This window comes from Leptonychotes weddellii, chromosome 5, assembly GCF_054177405.1.
Source record: "Leptonychotes weddellii isolate Sample4059 chromosome 5, ASM5417740v2, whole genome shotgun sequence".
Lineage (NCBI taxonomy): Eukaryota > Metazoa > Chordata > Mammalia > Carnivora > Phocidae > Leptonychotes > Leptonychotes weddellii.
This window is the reverse complement of record NC_138373.1, coordinates 9,607,690-9,630,146: the sequence shown is the minus strand read 5'-3', so window position 1 is coordinate 9,630,146 and position 22,457 is coordinate 9,607,690. Positions and strand designations below refer to the sequence as shown.

At 56.1% G+C, this 22,457-nt stretch overlaps 1 protein-coding gene across 7 annotated transcripts in view; it reads left to right on the top strand.

Annotated features, from left to right (window-relative positions):
- GTF2IRD1 (GTF2I repeat domain containing 1) overlaps positions 1-18,472 on the top strand; it is a 103,067-nt gene extending 84,595 nt beyond the window's left edge. For 5 of the 7 annotated variants that reach the window (XM_081819599.1, XM_081819598.1, XM_081819597.1 and 2 more), the window contains 5 exons: positions 10,240-10,317; positions 12,135-12,327; positions 14,730-14,767; positions 16,919-17,055; positions 18,229-18,472. In XM_081819599.1, coding sequence (XP_081675725.1) covers positions 10,240-10,317; positions 12,135-12,327; positions 14,730-14,767; positions 16,919-17,055; positions 18,229-18,297 — 515 coding nt within the window. In that variant the 3' untranslated portion in view covers positions 18,298-18,472. The remainder of the gene's footprint in view (positions 1-10,239; positions 10,318-12,134; positions 12,328-14,729; positions 14,768-16,918; positions 17,056-18,228) is intronic. The other 2 variants (XM_081819596.1, XM_081819600.1) reach the window with 1 other exon arrangement.
- The last annotated feature ends 3,985 nt before the right edge of the window (positions 18,473-22,457 follow it).

Here is a 22,457-nt window from a genome sequence, read left to right as displayed (position 1 = left end):
GGCTTTGCAGCGTGGACTAGACCCTGCAGACCCGGCCTTGGCAAGCTCTTCCGCTGACGTCCCCCGCGGCCGGAGCCCCAGCACCCCTGCAGTTTCCAGGGGGGCGCCCCCCATGCTCTATCTCGGAAGTCCGCACATGGTCTGCTCCCAAAACTCTGCACTTAAGATTAATTTTGACTGAAGGAACCGTGTTCAGTTACGTTCTGCTGAGGAAAAGAAATCATCCCACTTGACCCGCGTCACACCCCCAGCTCGGCCCGACGCCCCGCGTGAGAAGCTCAGCTGTGGGGTGGGCGAAGGGCCTCTCAAGCAGAGGGCTGAGATCCTGTTTGCAGGGGGGGAGGTGGGGGGCACTGCCAGGTCTCTCTGTGGGGGCTCCTGTCACTCAGCAGGTGCTATGCCGAGTGGGCTTCCTGGAGAAGGGGGCCGGCATGGGGCTGCTCTCAGCACAGAATGAGAGGGGAGGGGGCGGCAGTGGTGAGTCCCTTTCGGCCCCCTCAGGAACTGATGCCACTTCTGAGCTGTGTGATCGGGGATAAGTGAACCTCCAGTCTCTAGACCGCTCCAGGTCACACGGAGCGGGGACACCTCCGCGGTCCCCCTGCCCTCCTCCCTTCAGCCGCCCGAGGGTCATTTCCTCCTTCCGGTATGGTCACACACACCCACCTGCTCCTCTGGCCCCGGCCCCCCCCATCTGTGGGCCCTCCCCACCCCCCTCTCCACCCTTCCGACGCTGTCCCGCTCTTGAGAGCTCAAAATAAAGCCGTCCTTTCTCGAGTTTCTAAAGATATCCCCGTTCCAGCGCCAGCCACATGTTTCTTCACTTAATTATCTCTGCTTTTCTTTGTTAATTAGGCTCCAGTAACAGTGTCCCTGCTGCCTTCCCAGGAAATGCTGTGGCATCTGCAGGACGGGGCCCGGAGGCCTTTGTGGGCAGATGCCCAGCCGGGCTGCCAGGCCCCGCGCCGTTGGCTCGCTGCCTCCTTTCTTCCAGGGAGAGGCTGAACAATGTCATGTTGGGAGGCCCCTACCTTTTCCTGGCCCGTGGGGACCCAGCTGGGTCCCACAGCCCCATCCCGCCCCTGGGTTGAGTTAGTGGTCCCTAGCCCTGTCCTCCCTGAGCCCTGCTGGTTGGGGAGGGGGACCCCGTGGTTCCTAGAGCTGGGGGGCTCCCCAGAAGGGAGCAGCAGGGCGGGGGGGCTTCAGACTTTTTTGCAACATTCCAGAAAACCACACCGAAACTGGTTCCCCAGCTGGGACCACCCAAGCTCACAGGAACAACCAGCACCTTTATTTGGGCTGGATTGAGATCGGCTCGAAGGGTCACCAGGCCCGGCGTGCGGAACAGAAGTTCTCTCTGGCCAAGAAATGCATCTCTGAGCCGGGGGCGTGGGGGCTACGTGTGGTTCAGCACATGGGGTTGACTGGGTGGACTCCATCTTTCCAACCTGCTAGGGAGGGGTCTGGGGACAAAAGAGGCCTCGTGGTGGGAGTGGGGAGTAGGGGACAGGCAGCCCTGTCCTGAAGCCCGCAGCAGGCATGGGGAGTGGGACATTCCCCTTCGGGAGTTCAGGCACTGCGTACTTCTGGGGTGTCTGTGGAGCCAGGCACTGGGCTGGATGCTGGGCTTTTGCTCAACACCAGTTAAAAAAAAAAAAACAACAATCCTGTCTCATGGCGCTGACCTTCTGGTGTGAATGCAGAGAATCATGCACAAAGTGTAAAAGTGTGTCAGATGTGTGCTCGGGAGAAGTGGGGAAGCGGATGGGGGAGGTTGGAGTTATTTTTAGGGGGTTGCAACATGAGCTAGGCGGTGGCCAGGGAGGGCCTTTGGGGTGGTAGAGAGCCAGGGGGCTAGGGAACAGCAGTGCAGGCAGAGAGAACGACTGCAAAGGCCCTGGGGTCACCTGCCAGGGGTGTCAGAGGAAGCAGGTGGGGGAAGTGGTAGGAGATGAGGTGGAAATGGGGAGAGAAGGCAGATTGTGTGAGGCTGGATGAGAACGTTGACTTTTGGGGCACCTGGGTGGCACAGTCAGTTAAGCGTCTGACTCTTGATTTTGGCTCAGGTCATGATCTCGGCTCGAAGGGTCACATGGGGTTGGCCCGGGTTTCCTGTGGCTGCCCGACCAGATTACCCCAACATAGTGGCTTAAAGCCACACACATATTTTTTTCCCTTTAGAGCTGTAGAGGTAAGAGATCCGAAATGAGTCTTACCGGGCTGAAGTCAGAGTGTCAACGGGGCAGGTTCCCTCTGGAGGCTCTTGTCTCTCCCAGCTTCTAGAAACCCCCTGCATTCCTCAGCGTGTGGCCTCTCCTCCCGCTTCAAAGCTTTTCACGCTGACTCTGCTTCTGTTGGCCCAACTCCTGCCCTTTGACCTTCTTGCCTCCTTCTTAGAAGGACTCCAGTGATTACATTTAGGGCCCACTTGGCTAACCCAGGATAACCTCCCCATCTCGAGATCTTTACCTTAGTCACACCAGCCAGTGTCTTCTGTCGTGTCAAGAAACGTAGTCACAGGCTCCGGGGACTAGGACGGGGATAGCTTGGGGGTCACGACTCAGCCTGCTCCGGGATTGGAAGCAGCCGAGGTTTCTCTCCTGGGCGTCCAGGAGGGGGACCCCAGAGAAGGAAAGCCCAGAGAGGAGGGCCAGGTTTGAGGGAGCCCTGGAGAGGCTGCTTAGGGATGTGCAAAATCAAAGGTGCTCCGAGAGGCAGTTGGAAATGTGGGTTTGGGGGTTGGGGGCGCAGAGACGCGGAGAGAAACCTGCGGTGTGGACAGGGTAGGAGAACCTGCTCTTTCTTCCCTCCCCCGAGCACGGAAACAAGGTCCTGATACAGTCAGCACGATCATAAGCCTGGGTTTTGGACATCGTGTTCTCGTGCCAGCTAGTTAGACGTCTGGATCTGGGGCCAGTCCCAGCCCCTGCTTACTCGCCGTGTAACCCGGGCCAGGTGGCTGTCTCTCCGTGCCTCAGTTTCCTTGTCTGTATAACGGAGGTAGTCACAGGCCCAGCCACCGAGGGTTGTTGGAAAGATTAAGGGAATGAATCCCTGCGGAGTTGTGAGAACAGTGCCCAGCGCGCAAGAGCTTGGTCTCTCTAACCCTTACTTAACGGAGCGTCCGTGGTGTCGGGCATCATGGCAGGCACCGGGGCTTTAACCGTGTGCACATGGATGAAAGCAGACAGGTCTCGGCCGACAGGGAGCGACCATTCTCGTGTGTTCGGCTGCAGCACGAGCTGCTGTGGTAGAACCACGGGATCGTGTCCTTGAAATCAGCCGCCCACCCCCGGTGATGCAGCAGAAATGCAGCCAAGTGCCCAGGTCTGTCCATCCTTCCCAGGAGGGGCGCTCTTGTCCTGCTCATCAGGCTCAGTGTGTGGCATTCTGTGCCTGGCTGGTCATGGCCACAGTTCAGCCTAGGGCCTGGCCGGCCCTGGGTCAGTGACGTCAGTGATGTCTGCCGCGTAGCTGGGACCTCGGAGGAAGGAATGGGAGAGGAGAGAGAAGGAGGCGATTTCCCCTGGGAAGGGCCATGTGCGTGGCTGGCACCAGGATCCCGGATGAACCCCCACAAGAAGACCTGGTGTTTAATCTGCCAAGCCTGGCTGACAGGTTCAAGTTTGTAAGAAGGCCCCTGAGAAGGTGCTGGGCTGTTCCCAAATGGGAAAGCAGTACCTAGGGGTCAGAGAGACCCGGGTTTTACTGTTAGTGCCACTGATCACAGACCTTGTGGCCTTGGTGACGTTGGGCAGGCACCTTGACTCCTGTGAGCCTCAGTATCCTTATCTGTAAAATGGGGACCATAACACCTAGAAGTCAGGCTTGTCGCGAGGAGTGAAGGGCAAATTTCCAGTCACAGTCTCCGGTGGGCTGGTCCTCAGCAGATGTGGGGTCTGTACCCCAGTGTCCGGCTGCTGAGAGGGCAGAAGAAGGGCCTGGTAGCCCCAGCAGGGGAGGCTCCAGCCAGCGAGCCCCGTCAGCCATTATTCCGGACCTTTGTGTGCAGCCCGTCAGCTAGAGGTCACAAAGCTGGGCCCCAGGGAGGGGAAGGGAGATGGATGGATGTGGGCACAGAGCCTGTCCAAGGAGACTCTGGGGGAGAAGGCTTGCTTTCTTCCCTCCCTTCTCCCAGTCCCATTAGACCTCATGCACTGACCAGATCAGTCCTGATCCCTGGTTCGGGACCCACTGTGCCATTGACCATCCCCTGCATGTGACCATCGTTCCATTGATTGATATAATTTTTTAATTTTGCAATAATTTTTAATTGCCAAAGAATTGCAAAGATCGCATAGAATCCCCAAATATACCCTTTGACCCATGCAGGGTCGGCAGAACCACGTACCTTTGTCAACACTAAGAATTCAACCTTGGTCGGTACAATACGCATAACGAAACTGCAGGCTTTATATTTAGATTTTGTGAGTTCCTGCACTAAATGTTTTTTACGTTCCAGAATCCACTCTAGGATACCACAGTGCACATAGCACGCATTCATTTTTTATTCTTTTGTTCGTATTCCTGCCCATGGGTCTACTTGTTAATCAATACTGCACCGAACCCCGTGAGCCCACCACCATCCAAGAATTAGAACAGCGCCCATAACGTGCCCTCCGCCCCCGTGTTCTCCCTCATCCTGCCCTCCTCTCTCCAGAACAAATACAGCCGGTTTCCCTTATCCGCGGATTCATTTTCCACGTTTCGGCCACCCGCGGTCAACTGCAGTCCAGAAGCAGATGACTGTCCTTCCGATAGAGCTCCAGAAGGTCAATAGTAGCCTAATGCCACATCCTGATGTCTGCATCACCCACCTCACTTCTTTTCCCCATGTAGGCGTTTTATCCTCTTACATCATCACAAGAAGGGGAAGTACAATACAATTAGATATTTTCAGAGAGAAATAGACCACGTTCACGTGACTTTTATTATATAATACAGTACATTGTCATAATTCTGTTTTATCGTTAGAGTTGTTCATCTCTTACTGTGCCTAATTTCTAAATTAAACTTTATCGTTGGTATGTACGTATAGGGAAAATCATCTGGTATATCTGAGGTTGACTCACTCTTCACAGGCCGACTTCTTAAGTGGCTTTATTACGTGTAATATTTGCCGAAACCAAAATTGTTTCCTTTTGCATGCTTTTTCCTTTTTTTTTTTTTTCCTAAGATATGTATATTTATTTCAGAGAGGGGTCGGGGAGGGGCAGAGGGAGAAGGTGAGGGAGAATCTCAAGCAGACTCCCCGCTGAGTGCAGAGCCTGACTTGGGGCTCCATCTCATGACCCTGAGATCACGACCTGAGCTGAAACCAGGTGTCAGCCACTTAACCGACTGCGCCACTCAGGAGCCCCACTTTTTACTTTTATAAGCGAGGCGTGTCCTCGTGTGTCAAGTCTGGACTTGCTTTTCCTACTCGGCCTTATGTAAGGTGATTCTGACATGCGACGCCGAGCCAGCTCGCGTCCACTGCTCCGTGCGGTTCCGGCAGGTGACCGCGCCACTCTGCTGTCCTCGGCCACTCGGGTGGCTTCGTGGATTTCCTGTTAATAAGAGTGCTGTTAGGGCTCTTGGCCATATTTCCTTTGGCACGTGTAAGAAGTTTCTCTGGGGTGTGTTCTCCGAGAGCGGGCACGGGGGCAAGGCCGTCCACCCCGCTGCCATGCATGCGTGGCCTCTCTGAGCCTCAGTTTCTCCACCTCTAAAACCAATGACAGAATTCCCGCTGCACCTGTGTGCCGGGCTGAGGGAGAGTGAAAAGGTGAAGCTGAGCATGCCTTCTCACTTTGATGAAGGTCCGGAGCCCGGAAAGGGACGTGTGCAAGCTGCAGAGCCCGAGCAGGGGACAAGCGGGGGCAGCTGTCCCATCAACGTGGGGATCCCTGTGGACATCCACCCTCTGTTCGCTTGAGGGTCTGCGTGATGCCTGGATCATCCAGCCCAGGCCTGGCAGAGAGGAGGGGTCCCGCGGAAGCGCTGGGAGAGGGGGAATTGTCCCCCTCCGAGCAGCCCGTCCCTTGCTGCGGGCTCCTGCTGGCCCCTTACCATCCTGAATGTCAGCGTACAGACACCAATCCGAGCTGTGGACCTCAAGCTGGTGGAGAGAGGCCCCCGGCTGTTCGCGGTTCTCGTACTTTGCCCCTGGGGAGAGGGCTGTGGGGCCATCGCAGACAGCAAGCACCCCGAGCCCTCTGGTTTCTAATTGTGTACCCAGCTTGGCTGTGATTTAGTAAGCTTGGTTGCTTTCTTCCCCCAGGCAAAATTCAGTTAATCCTCAAACTAACAGACGGCAGATTAGAAACAACCAGATGAGAGCTACTGGGGCAGATGGAGTGACAGAGACCAATAAACTGGAATGAGCAGGAAGGGGGGCAGAAATGCCGACAGGGTGGGCCTGCCCTTGAAGCGTGTTGCTGCCCCGGGGTGGGGGGGGTTCAAGTCAACCTCTCCCCCCCCCCACTCTGCCCCACCGTGTGCTACCTAAGAAAGGGGTACTTGATGCATTTTAGTAAACGGCCTGCCCACAATGGGTACGACAAACCCAGGAGATTGGAGAAGTTAAGCATCCGTTATCTGGAAGAGTCTCATACGTGAAGCTTAATTCCCCGAGACTCCAGGATAATGGAAACATTGATCTAATAGCGTCAGCGACAACCTGACTGTGATGGCGGGGGGCCTTCACCGTTTTTATCTGTGACACCATGGGATCCTCCTGGCAGGCCAGGAGTCCCATCTGAGGGATGTGGAAACAGGCCCAGAGAGGTGGAGTGACGTTCCAAACATCACATAGCATTAGGGGTAGAATCAAGATTGCCTTGCAGTCTGCTGAGCCAGGGACCCCCGTGTCACAGGCCCTGGGGACCCCCTTCCTCCCCGCTGCGGGCAGGCATTCAGGGAGGTACACTGGGGGGACCCACACTCCACATGGAGCCCTAACAGTGACTCTCCAAATGGAGAACATTCTGAAATGTTTGCCAACACCGGTCGGTGTTCTTATAGCCAGCCTGGGTTCAGGGGAGCTCAGACCGGTCCCCCCGAATAGGTTTGGTGACTCAGGCTTCAGAACAGTAAAACCGGCCCCAGGGCCATGCTAGGCACTGGGTTCTCAGCGGCAGCCCCACCTGGTCTCCCCTGTCGTGGTAGTGACTTTCCAAACGAGGAAATCCAGTGGTTTGGAGAATTGTTCAAGGTCACGAGCTAATAACAGGATTTGAACCCCAGCTGTCAGATAGCCAAGTAAACACTCTTAACTCCCGGCTGCCCTTCAGACTGGGTTTATGGCCGAAGCCCCACACGGCCCCACACGGCCCACAGTGACTGCTCTCTGCCCCACCCCGTGTTCTCGGAGGGAGTTTCCTGGTCTTTGTTTTGCCCACAAGCAGACCAGACTCAGAGGGAAAAGCTCCCCGGGGCCTGTCCTGCCCCAGCCCAGGCTAGCGGGACAGCTGCTCCCACCGAAGCCCCAGGCCAGCAGGGAGCCTGGCTCTCCCCCTCAGGGCTGGAGCAGGGACACAGGACGGGGGGCTGGGGGGTCTCCACCTGTGGTTCGACTTTGCCCATGCACCTCGAGGAGCTGCCTCCCGTTTCCTGTGAGCCCCCAGACGGGGCAGGGGCTCTCTCCCCTCCAGCCCACACCAGAATCTACCCTCGCCTGTTTCACTCAAAAATGTACCATTAATGGGGCACCTGGGTGGCTCAGTCGTTAAGCGTCTGCCTTCGGCTCGGGTCATGAGCCCAGGGTCCTGGGATTGAGCCCCGCATCGGGCTCCCTGCTCCGCGGGAAGCCTGCTTCTCCCTCTCCCACTCCCCCTGCTTGTGTTCCCTCTCTCGCTGTGTCTCTCTCTCTCTGACAAATAAATAAAATCTTTAAAAAAAAAAAAGTACCTTGAAGAAAAAATGGAACTCCCTTCCTCCAAATTAAATAAAAACAAAAAAATTAAGACTTTTTAAAAATTAAAAAAGTAATCAGTAAAAACAAAGAGGGGAGAGGAGCCAAGAGGCACCCTTTCTGAGGCCTGGCGCTGTGCACATAGGAGGTGCTTAATACCCAGCAGCAGCACCTCCTCTGGGAAGCCCTCCCTGATTCCCAGCTGGGTTAGGTTCCCCCCACGTGCCCTGCACTGATAGTTATCAAGGCCGGTGGGTCACCAAGCGTCCCTCACCATTCCTTGCCTTGGACCCGGGCTGTGTTTCTGTCCTCTGCTAAATGCCCAGGGGCAGCACCACATCCAGATGGGATGGTCTTCGTGAAATCTTGGGCCCAGACAAATGTCGTGTCAAGACAGTGAGCAGGAGCACCGAGAGGGGACATCCCACGACGCCCGCACGGCAGGGCTAGCAGGAGCCCAGGTGCGTGGCTTCAGGTTCTCTGCCCTTCTGGGGCCTGGTGTGGCCTCTGCCAGGGCGAGGGCCGTGTGAGGCTCAGGCCTGCGCGGTGTGCACCTCTCACCCACACAGCCGCTGGAGCCTCCAGGCCAAGGCAGGGGAGGGGAGACACGACACGGCCGTGTCCCCAGCCACAGCGGCCGCCACTTACAGGGCCCGTCCTTGAGGGGCCGTGCACTGCCTTTCAACCCAGCCGGCTTTGTGGGGTCCGGCTGTGTCGGCCCCGCCCCAGGCCCCAAGGAGACAGGGATTCCGGACTGTGAGCTGATAGGACAAGAGACTTAGAGGAAACAACCTGAGGATCAACCCTTCTTTCTACAGACGGGGAAACAGAGATCTCGGGGAACCCGGGGCTCTTGGTCAGACAGATGGACTGTTCCTGGCACTTGGCAGCTGTGTGGTCTTGGGGAAGTTGCTTGACCTCTCTGAGCCTCTGGTGTCCTCGGCTGTGGTGAGGGGTGGCCGTGCTCGTGCCCAGGAGAGCTGCCGGCATCACCGATGGGACAGGGATCCCTGTCCTGTGGGTGCCGCCATGTCTGTGCGGAATCCTGGCACCAGAGGAATGCCTGGTGGCCAAGGGGGAGATGGACAGCGTCTGCCACCTCCCCACAGGCTTTAGGTGGCCCTTGGGCCCAGGGCTCTGTCAGGTTGCCCACTCAGGACCTGGAGAAGGGTCAGGCTGACTCTTGGCCACAGTGGGGTCCTGAAGACCATCCGGAAGGGCTGTGTTTGGGGGGGATGTGGGAAGAAGGAGGCCTCTAAGGGGGGCTCAGTTCAGTGTCTTGGTCCGACTGCTGGGGCCATTACTTCCCCCGAGAGGGAGGACCCTGGGATGCAGGGTGTCAGGAGCACCCGGGTGGCTGGATGGTCATGGTTGAAGAGACATATGCAGAAACTCTGAGATGTGGCAGATCTCGTTCCAGAGTCGGGAGCGTGGGCATGACCGGGACCACACAAGGCACGGCGGGCCATCGGGAGTCCCGGGCAGCAGGGGCAGCAGGCGGACTGGGGAGGGAGGCTCCTCCCTGGCGGGGCTGCAGAGTTCCTGCATTGGCCTCCGAACTTGAACTGAGTTCTGTGAGATTTTCCAGATTAAAACAGGAGTTGTTTTTCTCCACAAACCCATTCTGTCTGTTCTGCCCCACATCTCCCAGGCCCTGGCTCCCCGCCTGCTTCCTCTCCACTCCCACCCCTGTCTGCCGGAGGCCCGGCCAGCTCAGGGCACCCTTCCTGGAACTCCAGCTCCCTCCCCAGCCCAGGGCACGAGCCCATCAGGCCCCTCTGCCCCCAGGACCCTTGCATCCCATCCACACCCTCCACGTCCCCGGCCCGGCCCAGGCCCTGTCTCAGGGCTCACCTGGCCCACTGCCACTTTAGACCGAAGACGGGCGAGGGGAGCCCAGGGTCCAACAGCAGGTGTCCACGGAGGTCTGCCCTGGGCCCTGGGTGGGGAGAGTGTGCAGCCCCCATGCTCCCGCAGCGTTCCTGTCTCCCCGGTCACGAGCCTCGGGCTCAGGATCATCCAGGCAGCCGGGGTGAGTTTCTGGCAGCCCGGCTCAGTCCAGCCAGTGACCTTGGCACCACCCCGTGCTTCCGCCACATCCAACAGACCGGCCTGGGCCAGTTCTTCCCACCCCACCCCATCCATCAGAAGCCCCTGCCTGCCTTCTGAGAGCACACTCGAACAGCTGATATAGGAAGAGGGGACGGAGGGATTGATGAACAGACAACCACGGCCAGAAACAAAGCTGCCTGATATTAACGCGGTGGGCAGGGGATGCCACATGGGAGTCCGTCCAGGGGCCGGCCCGTGCCCACCTTCACGGCCGCCTTGTCTTCCTCTCGTAGATGAAGATGACGCCAACAGACTAGGGGAGAAGGTGATCCTCCGCGAGCAGGTGAAGGAGCTCTTCAATGAGAAATACGGTCAGTGCATGAGGAGTAGGGTCTGTGGGGCAGGGTCTGTGGGGCCAGCCTTCCTGGGCAGCCCCTCCCTCTACAGCCAGCCTTGGCCGCCTCCAGTTCCACCCCCAGCTGCCCTGCCGGTGACTGGTGGGAGCTGACCCCTCACTTCCCCGTCCGAACACTGGGAAAGAACCCATCTGGGGCGCCCAGGGCAGAGATTGCAGGTCAGCATTTCCGCTGCTCTAGGGCTGGGCCTTGCGGCAGAGGCCATGCATGGCCCACGGCCAAGTGCTTGTTTGTGCATCTGCCCAACACACACTTAGCCGTGAGGACTCTGGGGGAGGGCGTCCGATCCCTGCCATCCTGGGGCTCGGAATCTGTGCAGGGAGGTGGTCAGGGAATAGGTAAGGGCCATGCGATGCTAGGTGAAGGCACCCAGGGTGCCAGGGCAGAGCCCAGTTGGGACAATTAATAATATGGTTACTGGGCGCCTGGCTGGCTCAGTGGGTGGAGCGTGCAACTCTTGATCTCAGGGTCGCAGGTTCGAGCCCCACCTTGGGTGTAGAGATTACTTAAAAATAAATTCTTTTTTTTTTGTTCTGTTTTTGTTTAAAGATTTTATTTATTTATTTGACAGAGAGAGACATGAGAGAGGGAACACAAGCAGTGGGAGTGGGAGAGGGAGAAGCAGGCTTCCCGTGGAGCAGGGAGCCCGATGCGGGGCTCGATCCCAGGGCCCTGGGATCATGACCTGAGCCGAAGGCAGCCACTTAACGACTGAGCCACCCAGGCGCCCAAAAATAAATTCTTAAAAATAAAATAAAATCTTAATAATAATAATAATATGGTTACAGTCGAGCTTTCTAGATCATTGAGTGCCAAGCTATGCTAGATGCTCTGTATAGTATATATTACATTTTATTTGATGAATTTAGTATTATTTCCATTTTGCATTGTAGCAGGGAGACGGACGTAATAAAAAATATTTTTAAATAGAATTTCAGAGAGTGATAACGGAGAAGACAAAACAGTAGCAGGATAAGGGGTTGCCTGGGGGGTGGGGCAGGAATGCCCCTGGGAGGATGGGACGTGCGTTAGCCAAGACTAGAGACTCAAATGTCAGGAGGGGACACACAGTCCAGGAAAAGCTTGCCGGGCAGCAGGGACAGCTGGGTGACTGGGGACCAGCAAGGAGGCCAGAGGGCCTAGGGTAAGCAGCCGGGGGAGGCCCCCAGTGCACAGGGAGGGGCGGGCAGGCCTAACGAGGAGTTGGGGTTTCGTTCTGAGAGTGAGAAGCGACTCTGCTGGTGTTTGGTGGGGTCGTCTCTTTCACTTGTCATTGTGAAATCAAAATTCAGACACGGACGAAAATGGGTATTGGTGACCTGCCACGTCACCCAAAGCCAGCCCCTGTGATCACCAACATTTTGCCAACCTGACTTCTTCAGTGTCCATGTACACACTTGGGAATTTTTGAAAACACACCCAAGACACCCTATTCTATCAACCATAAATAAGTAAGGACTTTGTAGTTTTTCTACCATAATAGTAGATCTTAAGCAGATATCACATCTCTTGTTTATCAGTTCTGGGTACGCACACTTAACATTGCACCAGGCACGCGCCAAAGTGCCTGTTTTATTGCCAGCACTGGGTATTAGGTTTATAGTTTTGCTAAGTGGATTTAAAGAAAGAAAGAAGGTGTGTGTATTGATTTTTAAACTCTGTAGTACGGTGGCCGCCAAGCTGGACCATGCCAGGATCCAGCCCTTTCCCCGGGGGGCGTGGCCTCTCACAGGGGACCTCTTCCCCTCGCGCTGACCCACCGTGTCTTGTAGGCGAGGCCCTGGGCCTGAACAGGCCTGTGCTGGTCCCGTACAAACTGATCCGGGACAGCCCAGACGCCGTCGAGGTCACGGGCCTGCCCGACGACATCCCTTTCCGGAACCCCAACACGTACGACATCCACCGGCTGGAGAAGATCCTGAAGGCCCGAGAGCACGTGCGCATGGTCATCATCAACCAGCTCCAGTGAGTGCCCCCAGCACCCAGCGCGGGGTGGGCACAATGGGCCGGGGCCATGGGAGAGGGGACTGCTTGCATCCGGTGGGGAGATTCCCAAAGCAGTCCCAGCCAGGAGACGAGAGAGACGGAGACAGATGGACAGACAGACAGACTGGTGCCTCTTGCTTGCCCAGATTCCAAGAGACAGATAGCTTAACACTCTCATCTTCATGGTGGGTCAGCTGGGACACAAACCCAGCTCTCTCACTCCATCCGGGTCACTGTAACACAATACTACAGACCAGGAGGCCTATAAACAACACACATGGACTTCTCACAGTTCCGGAAACTGGGAAGTCCAAGATCAAGGTGGTGGCAGATTCAGGGTCTGGTGAGGACCCACTTCCTAGGTGACCATCTTCTTGGGGCGCCTGGGTCACTCAGTCTGTTAAGCGTCTCTGCCTTCAGCTCAGGTCATGATCCCAGGGTCCTGGGATCGAGCCCCACATTGGGCTCCTAGCTCAGCGGGAAGCCTGCTTCTTTCTTCCACTCTCCCTTTGTGTTCTCTCTCTCTCTCTCTCAAATAAATAAATAAATAAAAATCTTAAAAAAAAAGAAAAGATTGTATGTATGGTGACAGATGTTAACTAGACTTAACATGGTCATCATTTCACAATATATACAAATATGGAATCGTTATGTTGAACACCTGAAACTAACACGGTATTATTATATCAATTATGTATCAGTTATATGTCCTTTATGTCATATGTCAATTATACCTCCATAAAGGGGTGCCTGGGTGTCTCAGTCGTTAAGTGTCTGCCTTCGGCTCAGGTTGAGATCCCAGGGTCCTGGGATCGAGCCCCGCATCGGGCTCCCAGCTCAGCGGGGTGTCTGCTTCTCCCTCTCCCTCTGCACCTCCCCTCTGCTTGTGCTGTCTCCCTCTCTCCCTCTCAAATAAATAAATGAATAAAATCTTTAAAAGAAATTATACCTCGATAAAAAGAAAATACACACAGCAAACTTGGGAAACACGAAAAGGTAGAAAAAAAGAAGGTAACCATGTAACTGTCCTCTTCAGGCCTAATACCGTGATGCACTAACTTTTTCCCCTATGCACATTTTCTTTTCAATTTTACGCTTGATGTTTTAAATTTTTTTAAGATTTTATTTATTTATTTGAGAGAAAGAAAGAGCGGGGTAGGGGGGCAGAGCAAGAGGGAGAAAGAGTCTCAAGAAGACTGTGCTGGGCATGGAGCCCGATGCGGTAACCCTAAACCAAGAATTGGCCGCTTTAGAATTAAAATATTTGTATATATCCAAAAAAAAAAAAATGAAATGATTCAGACGGGTTTCAAATAAAAAGCATTTTCCCGGGCGGCCTGGGTGGCTCAGTCGGTTAAGCGACTGCCTTCGGCTCAGGTCATGATCCTGGAGTCCCGGGATCGAGTCCCGCATCGGGCTCCCTGCTCGGCGGGGAGTCTGCTTCTCCCTCGGACCCTCCTCCCTCTCATTCTCTCTGTCTCAAATAAATAAATAAAATCTTTAAAAAAAAAAAAAAGCATTTTCCCTCCCACCTACCGTCCACCCCCTGAAGCAACTACTAGACAGTGCAAGAAACCACGGCAAAAAAATGCTCACCCCCCCCCATAGGCGTACCTCCCAGAAAGAACCGCCAAAGACATTCTAGAACTTTCCTTCCCCATTTCCACGTTTCTTTTAATGCCTATTAGATTTTTATTTGTGGCAAATGAAACTGAGATCATACAGTATTTATCTGTAGACAGTAAATAAAACTTGCTGTTTCTTGTCTGGCTGTCTTGTACACGCTCGAACATTATCCACGTCCCTGAGGATTCCCTTTAGTGACTGACCAGTCATCTGAATAGATAGACCATAATGTCCTTTTCTGATGGACATTTAGGCTGCATCTCATTTGGGAGGGGGGGTTCATACAAAGAATGCTAAAAGTAAAACAATAAAATAAAAACGCATACATAAAAAAATAATAGTGTGATGAATATCCACTTCTGTAAATCTAGGCACACACTTTTTTTAAGTTTATTTACTTAAGTAATCTCTACACCGAATGTGGGGCTCGAACTCACGGCCCCGAGATCAAGAGCCACATGCTCTACCAACTGAGCCAGCTGGGGATCCCTAGGCACACATTTCTGACCACTTGGTCAGGCGACACCCTCGACTTCTAGACCAGGAAAGTGGGCCCCAAGGGGCGATTGGCCTGGCAGGGCACTGCCTGGTCTGGGGGGGATGCCCACCGTTTCCATCCGGGTCTTACCTCACACTCCAGCGGCGGTGGGAGCATCTCCTCTCGTGAGAGGTGTCGCCCATTTTCAGGGGGCAGGTGGGAAGGAAGAGGGGAAACCCCATTTTTCTAACGGCCACCTCCTTTCTTTTTCTTTTAGACCTTTTGCAGAAATCTGCAATGACGCCAAGGTGCCAGGTAAGGCGGAGGCTGGAAAAGCCACCTCTCTGCCTCTCAGGGACCGGGGTCTGTGGGTAGATCTGGTCCGGGTGGCTTGCGGTCGGTAGCTGACCACCCAGAGGGGGTATAGTGCTCCCTGCCCAGTGGGTCCACAGGGAGCCTGCAGGTGCCCGCCAGAGGGGGCCCGGTCACAGCACGGCTGAGTGTGTCACATCAGCGGGAGATGAGGAGGGGCAGGCTGGAGCCAGGAGGACGGGGCAGCCGGTGGGATCATGGAAGCCACCTGGGGGGGGAGAAGGACGCTGTGTGACCAGCAGGGGGAGGCAGGCCGCATGGCCGAGACTGGCTGGGGCCGGTGGGGGGGGTACCCCACCATTCTGCCTGCATTTGCAGGGCACACACGGCACCAGACACTGTCTCTTAGAACCCTGAGTGCACAGGAAGCTGGGAGACCATCTGGTGCCATGGTTCTGCCTGAGAAGATGCACCGTAGAAACGGCGGAAGGTTCCTCAGAGTGATTGGGAGGCGCGCCGCTGATTAAAATACACAGATCTAGTCCCAACCACATTGTGCAGCTGGGAAACTGAGGCCCAGAGAGGGAAAGGGGCTTGGCGGGGCCACGTGGGAGGTTGGTGGCCACCTCAAGCCATCCATCCGAACTGCAGGCCCAGCAAGTGCTTAGTGGGGACCGTGATGGGCCCCCATCCTGGCCTGAGACCTGAGGCCCCAACTCCAGCTGGGTCCAGGTCCCCCTGGAACGGCACGGCCTAGGGTGGCACAGCCCAGCCAGGAGCCACCTCCCTCTGTCCTGTGCTGATCACGGGGGCCAGGTGAGGCACCAGATTCGCGGGTAGGGAGGTGACAGGTTTGGGAGCTGTTCCCAGGTCGAAGGCAGAGATGCAGAAGGCCCTGCCGAGGCGTCGGGAGGAGAGTTTAGGACAGATGCTCAGAGGGCGGACGCCATGACTTGCATCCACCACTCCCTCCCACCATGGCCATCTTTAGGGTCTTCCAGTGACCCCGGGTTGGCTGTGACCTTGGGCCAGCACCTCTGCCTTCCTGTTCATGTGGGGCCCCCTACAAAAATCCCTTTTCTCTGGCCGAGCTCCTTCCGCCCCCAGAATCTTCTGTTTCCCAGGATGTCTGTTTATGCCGTAGTCACAGACCCCCAGCCTCTGATTTTTCTTCATCAGCTGGACAAACAGCCACCTCATGGGCTCAGCCAGCCCTCATGCCATGTGATTGTCACCCAGTCTGGTTTCTACTCAGTGACCTGGCCTGCTCAGTCAAGCACCAAACCCTACTTGTGTGGTGCACGGTTGCAGATCTTTTTTCTAAGTCTCATATATTCCTATCAATTTAATTCTGCAGCAACAGAACCCCGGCTGAGTCCTGCAATGTGCTGGGCTGGGTGCTGGGCTCTTTCATACACAGTAACCTCCTTTGAGTCTCACATCACACGGTTTTCCCCATTTGGCTCAGAGAGGTTAATTGATTTGCCCGGGGTCACACAGCAAGGGTTGGCAGTAATGGGAATTGGAATCTGGGACTTCTGACTATAAACCTGAGTCTCTTTCCCCGGGGACACTGCGTGCTGTGAACTGTCATCTGTCAGCATTCTCAGGTTGGGGTCATCACACATCCACAGTTAACAGTAGCGACAATATGGATACCAGCTCTCAGTTGCTGAGTATTTCTGGGGGCCCAGGCATATTACCCACGGGAGCCTGGGTCCCCCTCAACATTTCACTCACAAGGAAATGAAGGCACAAGTCCGAGTGACTTGAAGTGACTTTCTCCAGGGCCCGAGGCCGAGCCCTTCACTGCAGAATGCCGGGCCCTGGGAGTTCTGGGGAGGCCGGCCCCCACAGGCTGGATGGTCTGGGGATGGCATAAGGAGGACATGGGCCTGAACTGAGCCCGCTCGGGGGGCACACCTGGGGGGTGAGGCTCATGTTAGCAAAGGCAGGGAGGAGAGCCACGGGGCTGTGGGGCCTGGTTAAGGACAGAGGTTGGAGGGCTGGCCTCGGCTGCTGGCGGGGGAGAGGGGGTTGGTCTGGGGGGGTCTGGAGCCTTGAATGCCGAGAAGGGGGCTTGAAACCTGAAAACAAAAGCCTTCTCCCGAGGGGTTCGAAGCCGAGACCCAGCAGCAACCTCTTCTCCCCCAGCCAAAGACAGCGGCATTCCCAAGCGCAAGAGAAAGCGGGTCTCCGAAGGGAACTCCTTCTCCTCCTCCTCCTCGTCTTCCTCCTCCTCATCCTCTAACCCGGAGTCCGTGGCGTCCACCAACCAGATCTCACTCGTGGTAAAGTTGCACAGATCCGGACCTGACCGCTCGGCTCTTTGGCCTTCACCCCGCACGCGGGCAGGGCTGTCTGCTCTGGGGCGCGGGTTTGGGGTGCAGGGAGGCACTGGGCCCTGAGTGGGGCTCTGCAGCCTCAGGGCTGCAGACACGTCTGCCCGATCTCCTCAAGAGATAGTCCAGCCCTGTCATCGGCTGCTCACGAGCCCCCGGGCCAGGAAGTCACACCTCCGCTGGGCAGGTGGGCAAGCGGGAGCCCGGGAGAGGGTAGGGGGCTCCCCTGGGCGGTGCCAGAACAGGACCCCGAGCAGACAGACTCTCGGTTCCCGGGCTGTCAGAGGCTAGGTTAATCTCTGCACTCACCTCACGAGCTCCGGGCCCCACCACAGCCCTGTGAGGTGTAGGTGTTGCCCGCAGGGTGTGGAGGAGGGAAGTAGGGGTCAGCGGCTAATTGGTGGTGGCCTCACTGTGGTCAGCCGTGGATGGAGGACCCACCTGCAGCCTCCTCCCGTCCCGCCATGTGGTTGGCCTGGGTTCTCTCCCATCCAAGAGGAAAACCCCATGAGGGGCACACACGCATGACAGTTCTTTCTGACTTCAAAATACTAGCTTTGAAATCCTGAGTCCTGTGGGGAGAATATTGGAGCACCTTTGAAAATGATTTGGGGATTTATCGTTTGACCGTGCCCCCCTTTAACCGCTTCCTGGAAAAAAAACCCAAAAGTTCAGGCCGTACCTTTCTCCCCACCTAGGAGTGCGTACACGGGGTCCCTAGCTCTTCCCGCATCCAAGAGCCTTGCGGAAGTGTGGAAGGCCTTGTGGGCCAGGCAGAGGCGGCCTGGAGGGAGGGGGACAGACTTTCTGGGGCATAAGGCCCGGAGGGGGCTGAGTTTGTGGGGATGACTACCTGTTCTGAGCCACTCCTCAATTTTGTCTGGTCCACATGAATAGCCCCTGGGACATAGGTGGGAACAGGTCAGAAGGCCTGAGCCCAGGCTCCATGGCCATCAGTGAACTGCGTGACCTTGGACAGGTCATGTTCCCCTCTCTGGACCTTCAGTGCCTCAAAATGAATCGCATCTGAGAATGCCCTTCAGAAAGCATTGCTAAGTGGTCTGGCGGTCTTTCCATGTCACCTGGAGTCCTAACCCAGACCGTTTGTCCCCCTCTCTCTAGCAATGGCCAATGTACATGGTGGACTATGCCGGCCTGAACGTGCAGCTCCCGGGACCTCTGAATTACTAGACCTCAGTGCTGAATCAGGACCTCACTCAGAAAGACTAAAGGAAATGTAATTTATGTACAAAGTGTATATTCGGATATGTATCGATGCCTTTTAGTTTTTCCAATGATTTTTACACTATATTCCTGCCACCAAGGCCTTTTTAAATAAGTAAAAAAAAAAAAAAAAAAAGCCTGGCCCTTGCTCATAACTTCTGCGTATTCTCGTTTGGAATTACAACTACAACTGTCACTGGGATGAGGTCAGGAAACCCGGCTCAGACGGCCTGCCAAGGTCCTCCTTCCTTGCCAGAGCAGAGGCCATGTCCCTGACTGCTGGGCCCTGCTGTCTGGGGACAGACTTCTCTCATTTCTCTGCCGCTGGGGCCGCGTGGCCTCCCAGTGAGGTGGCACGGAAGGCCAGGTGGCAGACTGACCCCCTGGCCTCAGGGAACGCACAGGGTGGAAGGGGGCTGTCTTGGTGAATTAGCAGGGGACGTCTCAAGTGTTAAGTGTGATCATCAAGCCTGGACTCTCCGTGGCTGGAGAGAAGGCACCCTGGCCGAGGGGCTCTGGATTGGGCCCGGAGGGGTGGGGCGGATTTTTGATAGAGCTCAAGGGCATCTGAGCAGAGTGATGGGTCACAGCTGTGTTTCAGCAAGGCCACTTTGGTGGCAGGTGAGAAGATGAAGGAAGGGGTAAGATTGAAGGCAGAAGGACAGGTCAAGAGGGCCCGACAGTGGGCAGTGGCCCCGTTCACTGAGGCGGGGGAGGCAGGGTGCCCTGGGAGCACAAGGCAGCACCGAATCTAGAACCATCTCTGAAGCGGAGACTTGAAGAGCACAGTTGGGGTTGGCAGGGCAAAGTGGGACGGGGAGGACAGGACCATGATCTAGGAGAGTCACTTGTGCCAAGGCTGGGAGGCTGCCCGAGACTGGGTGTTCCAGGAACAGGGAGTGGCTGGAGGTGAGATTAGCGCTCGGTGAGGATGCTCAGCGGGCTGCGCAGAGCCCAGCTGAAGGGGTGAGTGGGGCAGAAATGCAGCCTGGGTTCTCTGGGCTGAGGGCTGAGCCGTGCACCCTGGGGCTGGCCCGCATCCCTTTTTTCACCGGCCTTGTGGAAGTGTGTAAGGCCTGGGGGATAGGGGGGCACCACCGGATCTGCATTATAGAAGGGCCTGCCTCCCGAAGGAGAAGCTGCTAGACCACAGGGAGGCTCCTGTAATTGTTCCAGAAGAGCTGGCCCAGGGCCCAGCCAGGTGGAGAATAACAAGGAGGTCAGCCAACAGGACTTGGAAGTCAAATGGACAGGAGCGCTGGGGCAAGGAGGGGTCACGGTGACCACAGGGTCTAGTCAAGGGCCAGAAGCAGGCCCAGGACTCGGAGGCGCTCTGAGTCCTGACTCAGCTAATTACACGATCAAAACAGGCCGGGAGCTTCTGCCAACCGGTGGGATCAGCCCGGTGCCCAGAGCCGGGAGGGAAGGCCCCAGGCCAGCCTTCCGGACTCCGCTTCCTCCTGGAACGATGCCAGAAGCCAGAAGCCACAAGGCTGGCACACAGCGCCCCAACTGCTCCTTTCTGCTGCCACCACCTCCCTCCCCCATCCCAGGGGCCCCGGGACCCACCAGGACCCTCCACCCCACCTGCAGACCCCTGCCCCTTTCCAGGATCGGAGCTGGGGCGCCCCCGCCATTCATCACCGCCCTTAAGGCAGAAACTCTGAAATCGAAGACAATCTGGCAGCTACCACCTGGCCTTCAGCCCCCGCTCCTGGAGGCCAAGCTCCCCTGATCTAATCCCGTCTCCCCCGGATTAGACGCCTCGGGTGCTTTTCCTGCCCCCCAGCACTGAGTGCAAACGTCTCCAGCCCGGCGCTCCGGGCTCTTCCCCTCCGTCCCCTCCCCTGCCCCTCACCCCACCGCCCGTCCCCTTCCTTCTCCACCGCGTCCCCGGGCCCGGCCCCCCGCAGCCCCCAACAGCCCGCTCCGGGGCCGCTGGCGCCTCTCGATTGCCCAGAGACGAGCCGCCGCCCCCGCCCAGACCCGCGGCCGCGGCCGGAAGTGGCTCCTGCCCCGCGGGCGTCTGCGCGGGAGGCGGGGCGCCCGGGGAGGGCCCGGGAAGCCGGGCACTGCGGCCCGCGAGCCTCCGCCGTCTGTCTGTCTGCCTGCGCTCGCGCTGTGCCGACGCGTGCAATGAGGCCGGTGGTGCAGCAAAGCCTTGCGCCTTGGGGCCCCACCCCATCGCACGAAAACAGAAGGGGGACACTCCCCCCCACACACACACACCCCCCAAGGCAAAGCCCTTGAACCCAGAGGTGGCCTGTGTCCGTTCCAGCCCGTCTCGGGAGCTCTGCGCTCTGGACGGTGTGTCCGGGCCGAGGGCAGAGGGCGCGTTTGGGGGCCGCTGGGCCGCCCGCCCCCCTTCGCTTTGCCCGCGGTGCTCGCCCAGCCCGGATCCGATGGGGATGCCTTCCTCTTTCCCGCAGGCAGGCCTTCTTCCTGCAGAAGAGCCCAGATGCTGTTTATGCAACCTCTCCAGAATTTCAGTGTACTGTACTTTTTAAAGTGATTTGATTCAAAGCACTCATTCTTTAATTAAAGTTCATTTAGCTGCCATCTGTCTGGGTTCAAAATGGCTTCGTGTTTTGCAACTCTAAATGAGGATTGTTACTGGATTTGTAAACACATCCACCAAAAAAAAAAAAAAAACCAACAACAAAAAAAACAACCACAAAACATTTTCAAAAGTAATAAATGAGGAATGTGCTGAAGGAGTGTTAGGAGCTGCATCTTAAACATTCTAATTGCTGGGGAATGTATTCTGGTGAGTACATAATCATTTTACATACAAATCTTTGTACAAAAAGCTGGTATCAGTGAAAAGATCAAGATTGTAGAAAATGCCGGAATTATATCTGACTGAAAACAGTAATAAAGCAATAATCAGCGCAGGGACAAAGCTAGGGTGAGGCGGGAGGGGAGGCAAGGGAGGGGCAGCTCTCAGGCACCAGCTCCCCTGCAGCCATGCTCCCTCACCACCCAGGTGCGTCCCTTCTGCTATAAAGAAGAGGGTGATCCTGAGCTCCGGTGGCAGGGTCCTCCTTTAAGGGGTCAAGACTTTATGGAGCACCTGGCTGGCTCAGTCCCTAGAGCATGTGACGCTTGACCTCAGGGTTGTGAGTTCAAGCCCCATGTTGGGCATAGAGATTACATAAAATTTTTTTTTAAAGATTTATTTATTTAGGGGCACCTGGGTGGCTCAGTCTTTAAGTGTCTGCCTTCGGCTCAGGTCATGATCCCAGAGTCCTGGGATCGAGCCCCGCATCGGCTCCCTGCTCCGCGGGGAAGCCTGCTTCTCCCTCTCCCACTCCCCCTGCTTGTGTTCCCTCTCTCGCTGTGTCTCTCTCTGTCAAATAAATAAAATCTTAAAAGAGACAGCGCACGCCCGGGAGGGGCAGCAGGAGAGGGAGAGAGAATCTCAAGCAGACTCTGCGCTGAGCATGGAGCCTGCTGTGGGGCTTGACCTCACCAGCCTGAGATCACGACCGGAGCCAAAACCAAAGGTCAGGCCCTTAACCCACTGCACCACCCAGGCACCCCCAAAATAAAAATAAATTTTAAAAAATTATTAAGGGTTGTTTACTGAGCCCCATGATGCAGTCTCCTCCTGTCCACCTAGCCCAGTCAGAGAAGAGGAGAAAAGATGGAGAGAAAAAGTAGCCTTTTTTTTTTTTTCTTAATGCTTCATGTAGTGGCCCAATGAAAGGGGGATGGTCTTTGGAAAAATATTAATGATTTTTCAGTGGGGAAACTGAGGCACAAGGTCAGTGGAGGAGCAGGGCTGGAGGCTGGTGAGTCTCAGGGCAGGCGGCTCTCAGGATGCACCACTCTTGTCGGCAATGTCCTGGGTAATGTCTGAGGATACCAAGTGGGGATGTGGGAAGAAGCTGGGGTGTGGATTAAAACAGGACCCAAAGACCCTAAGACTCTCTGCATGATCTGGCCTCTTCCCTGTGCCCCTCAGAGGTCAACCTCAGGGCTGCCTGCATATGGGGTTGGGGGTCCTTCTTCCATTTCCTCAAAACGACCTCCCTTCCTTCCCTACTCAGAGTGGTACCTCTTTCTTATTTTACCTTTCACTGAAATGTCCCCTCCTCAGAGAGGCCTTTCCAGAACACCCAGTC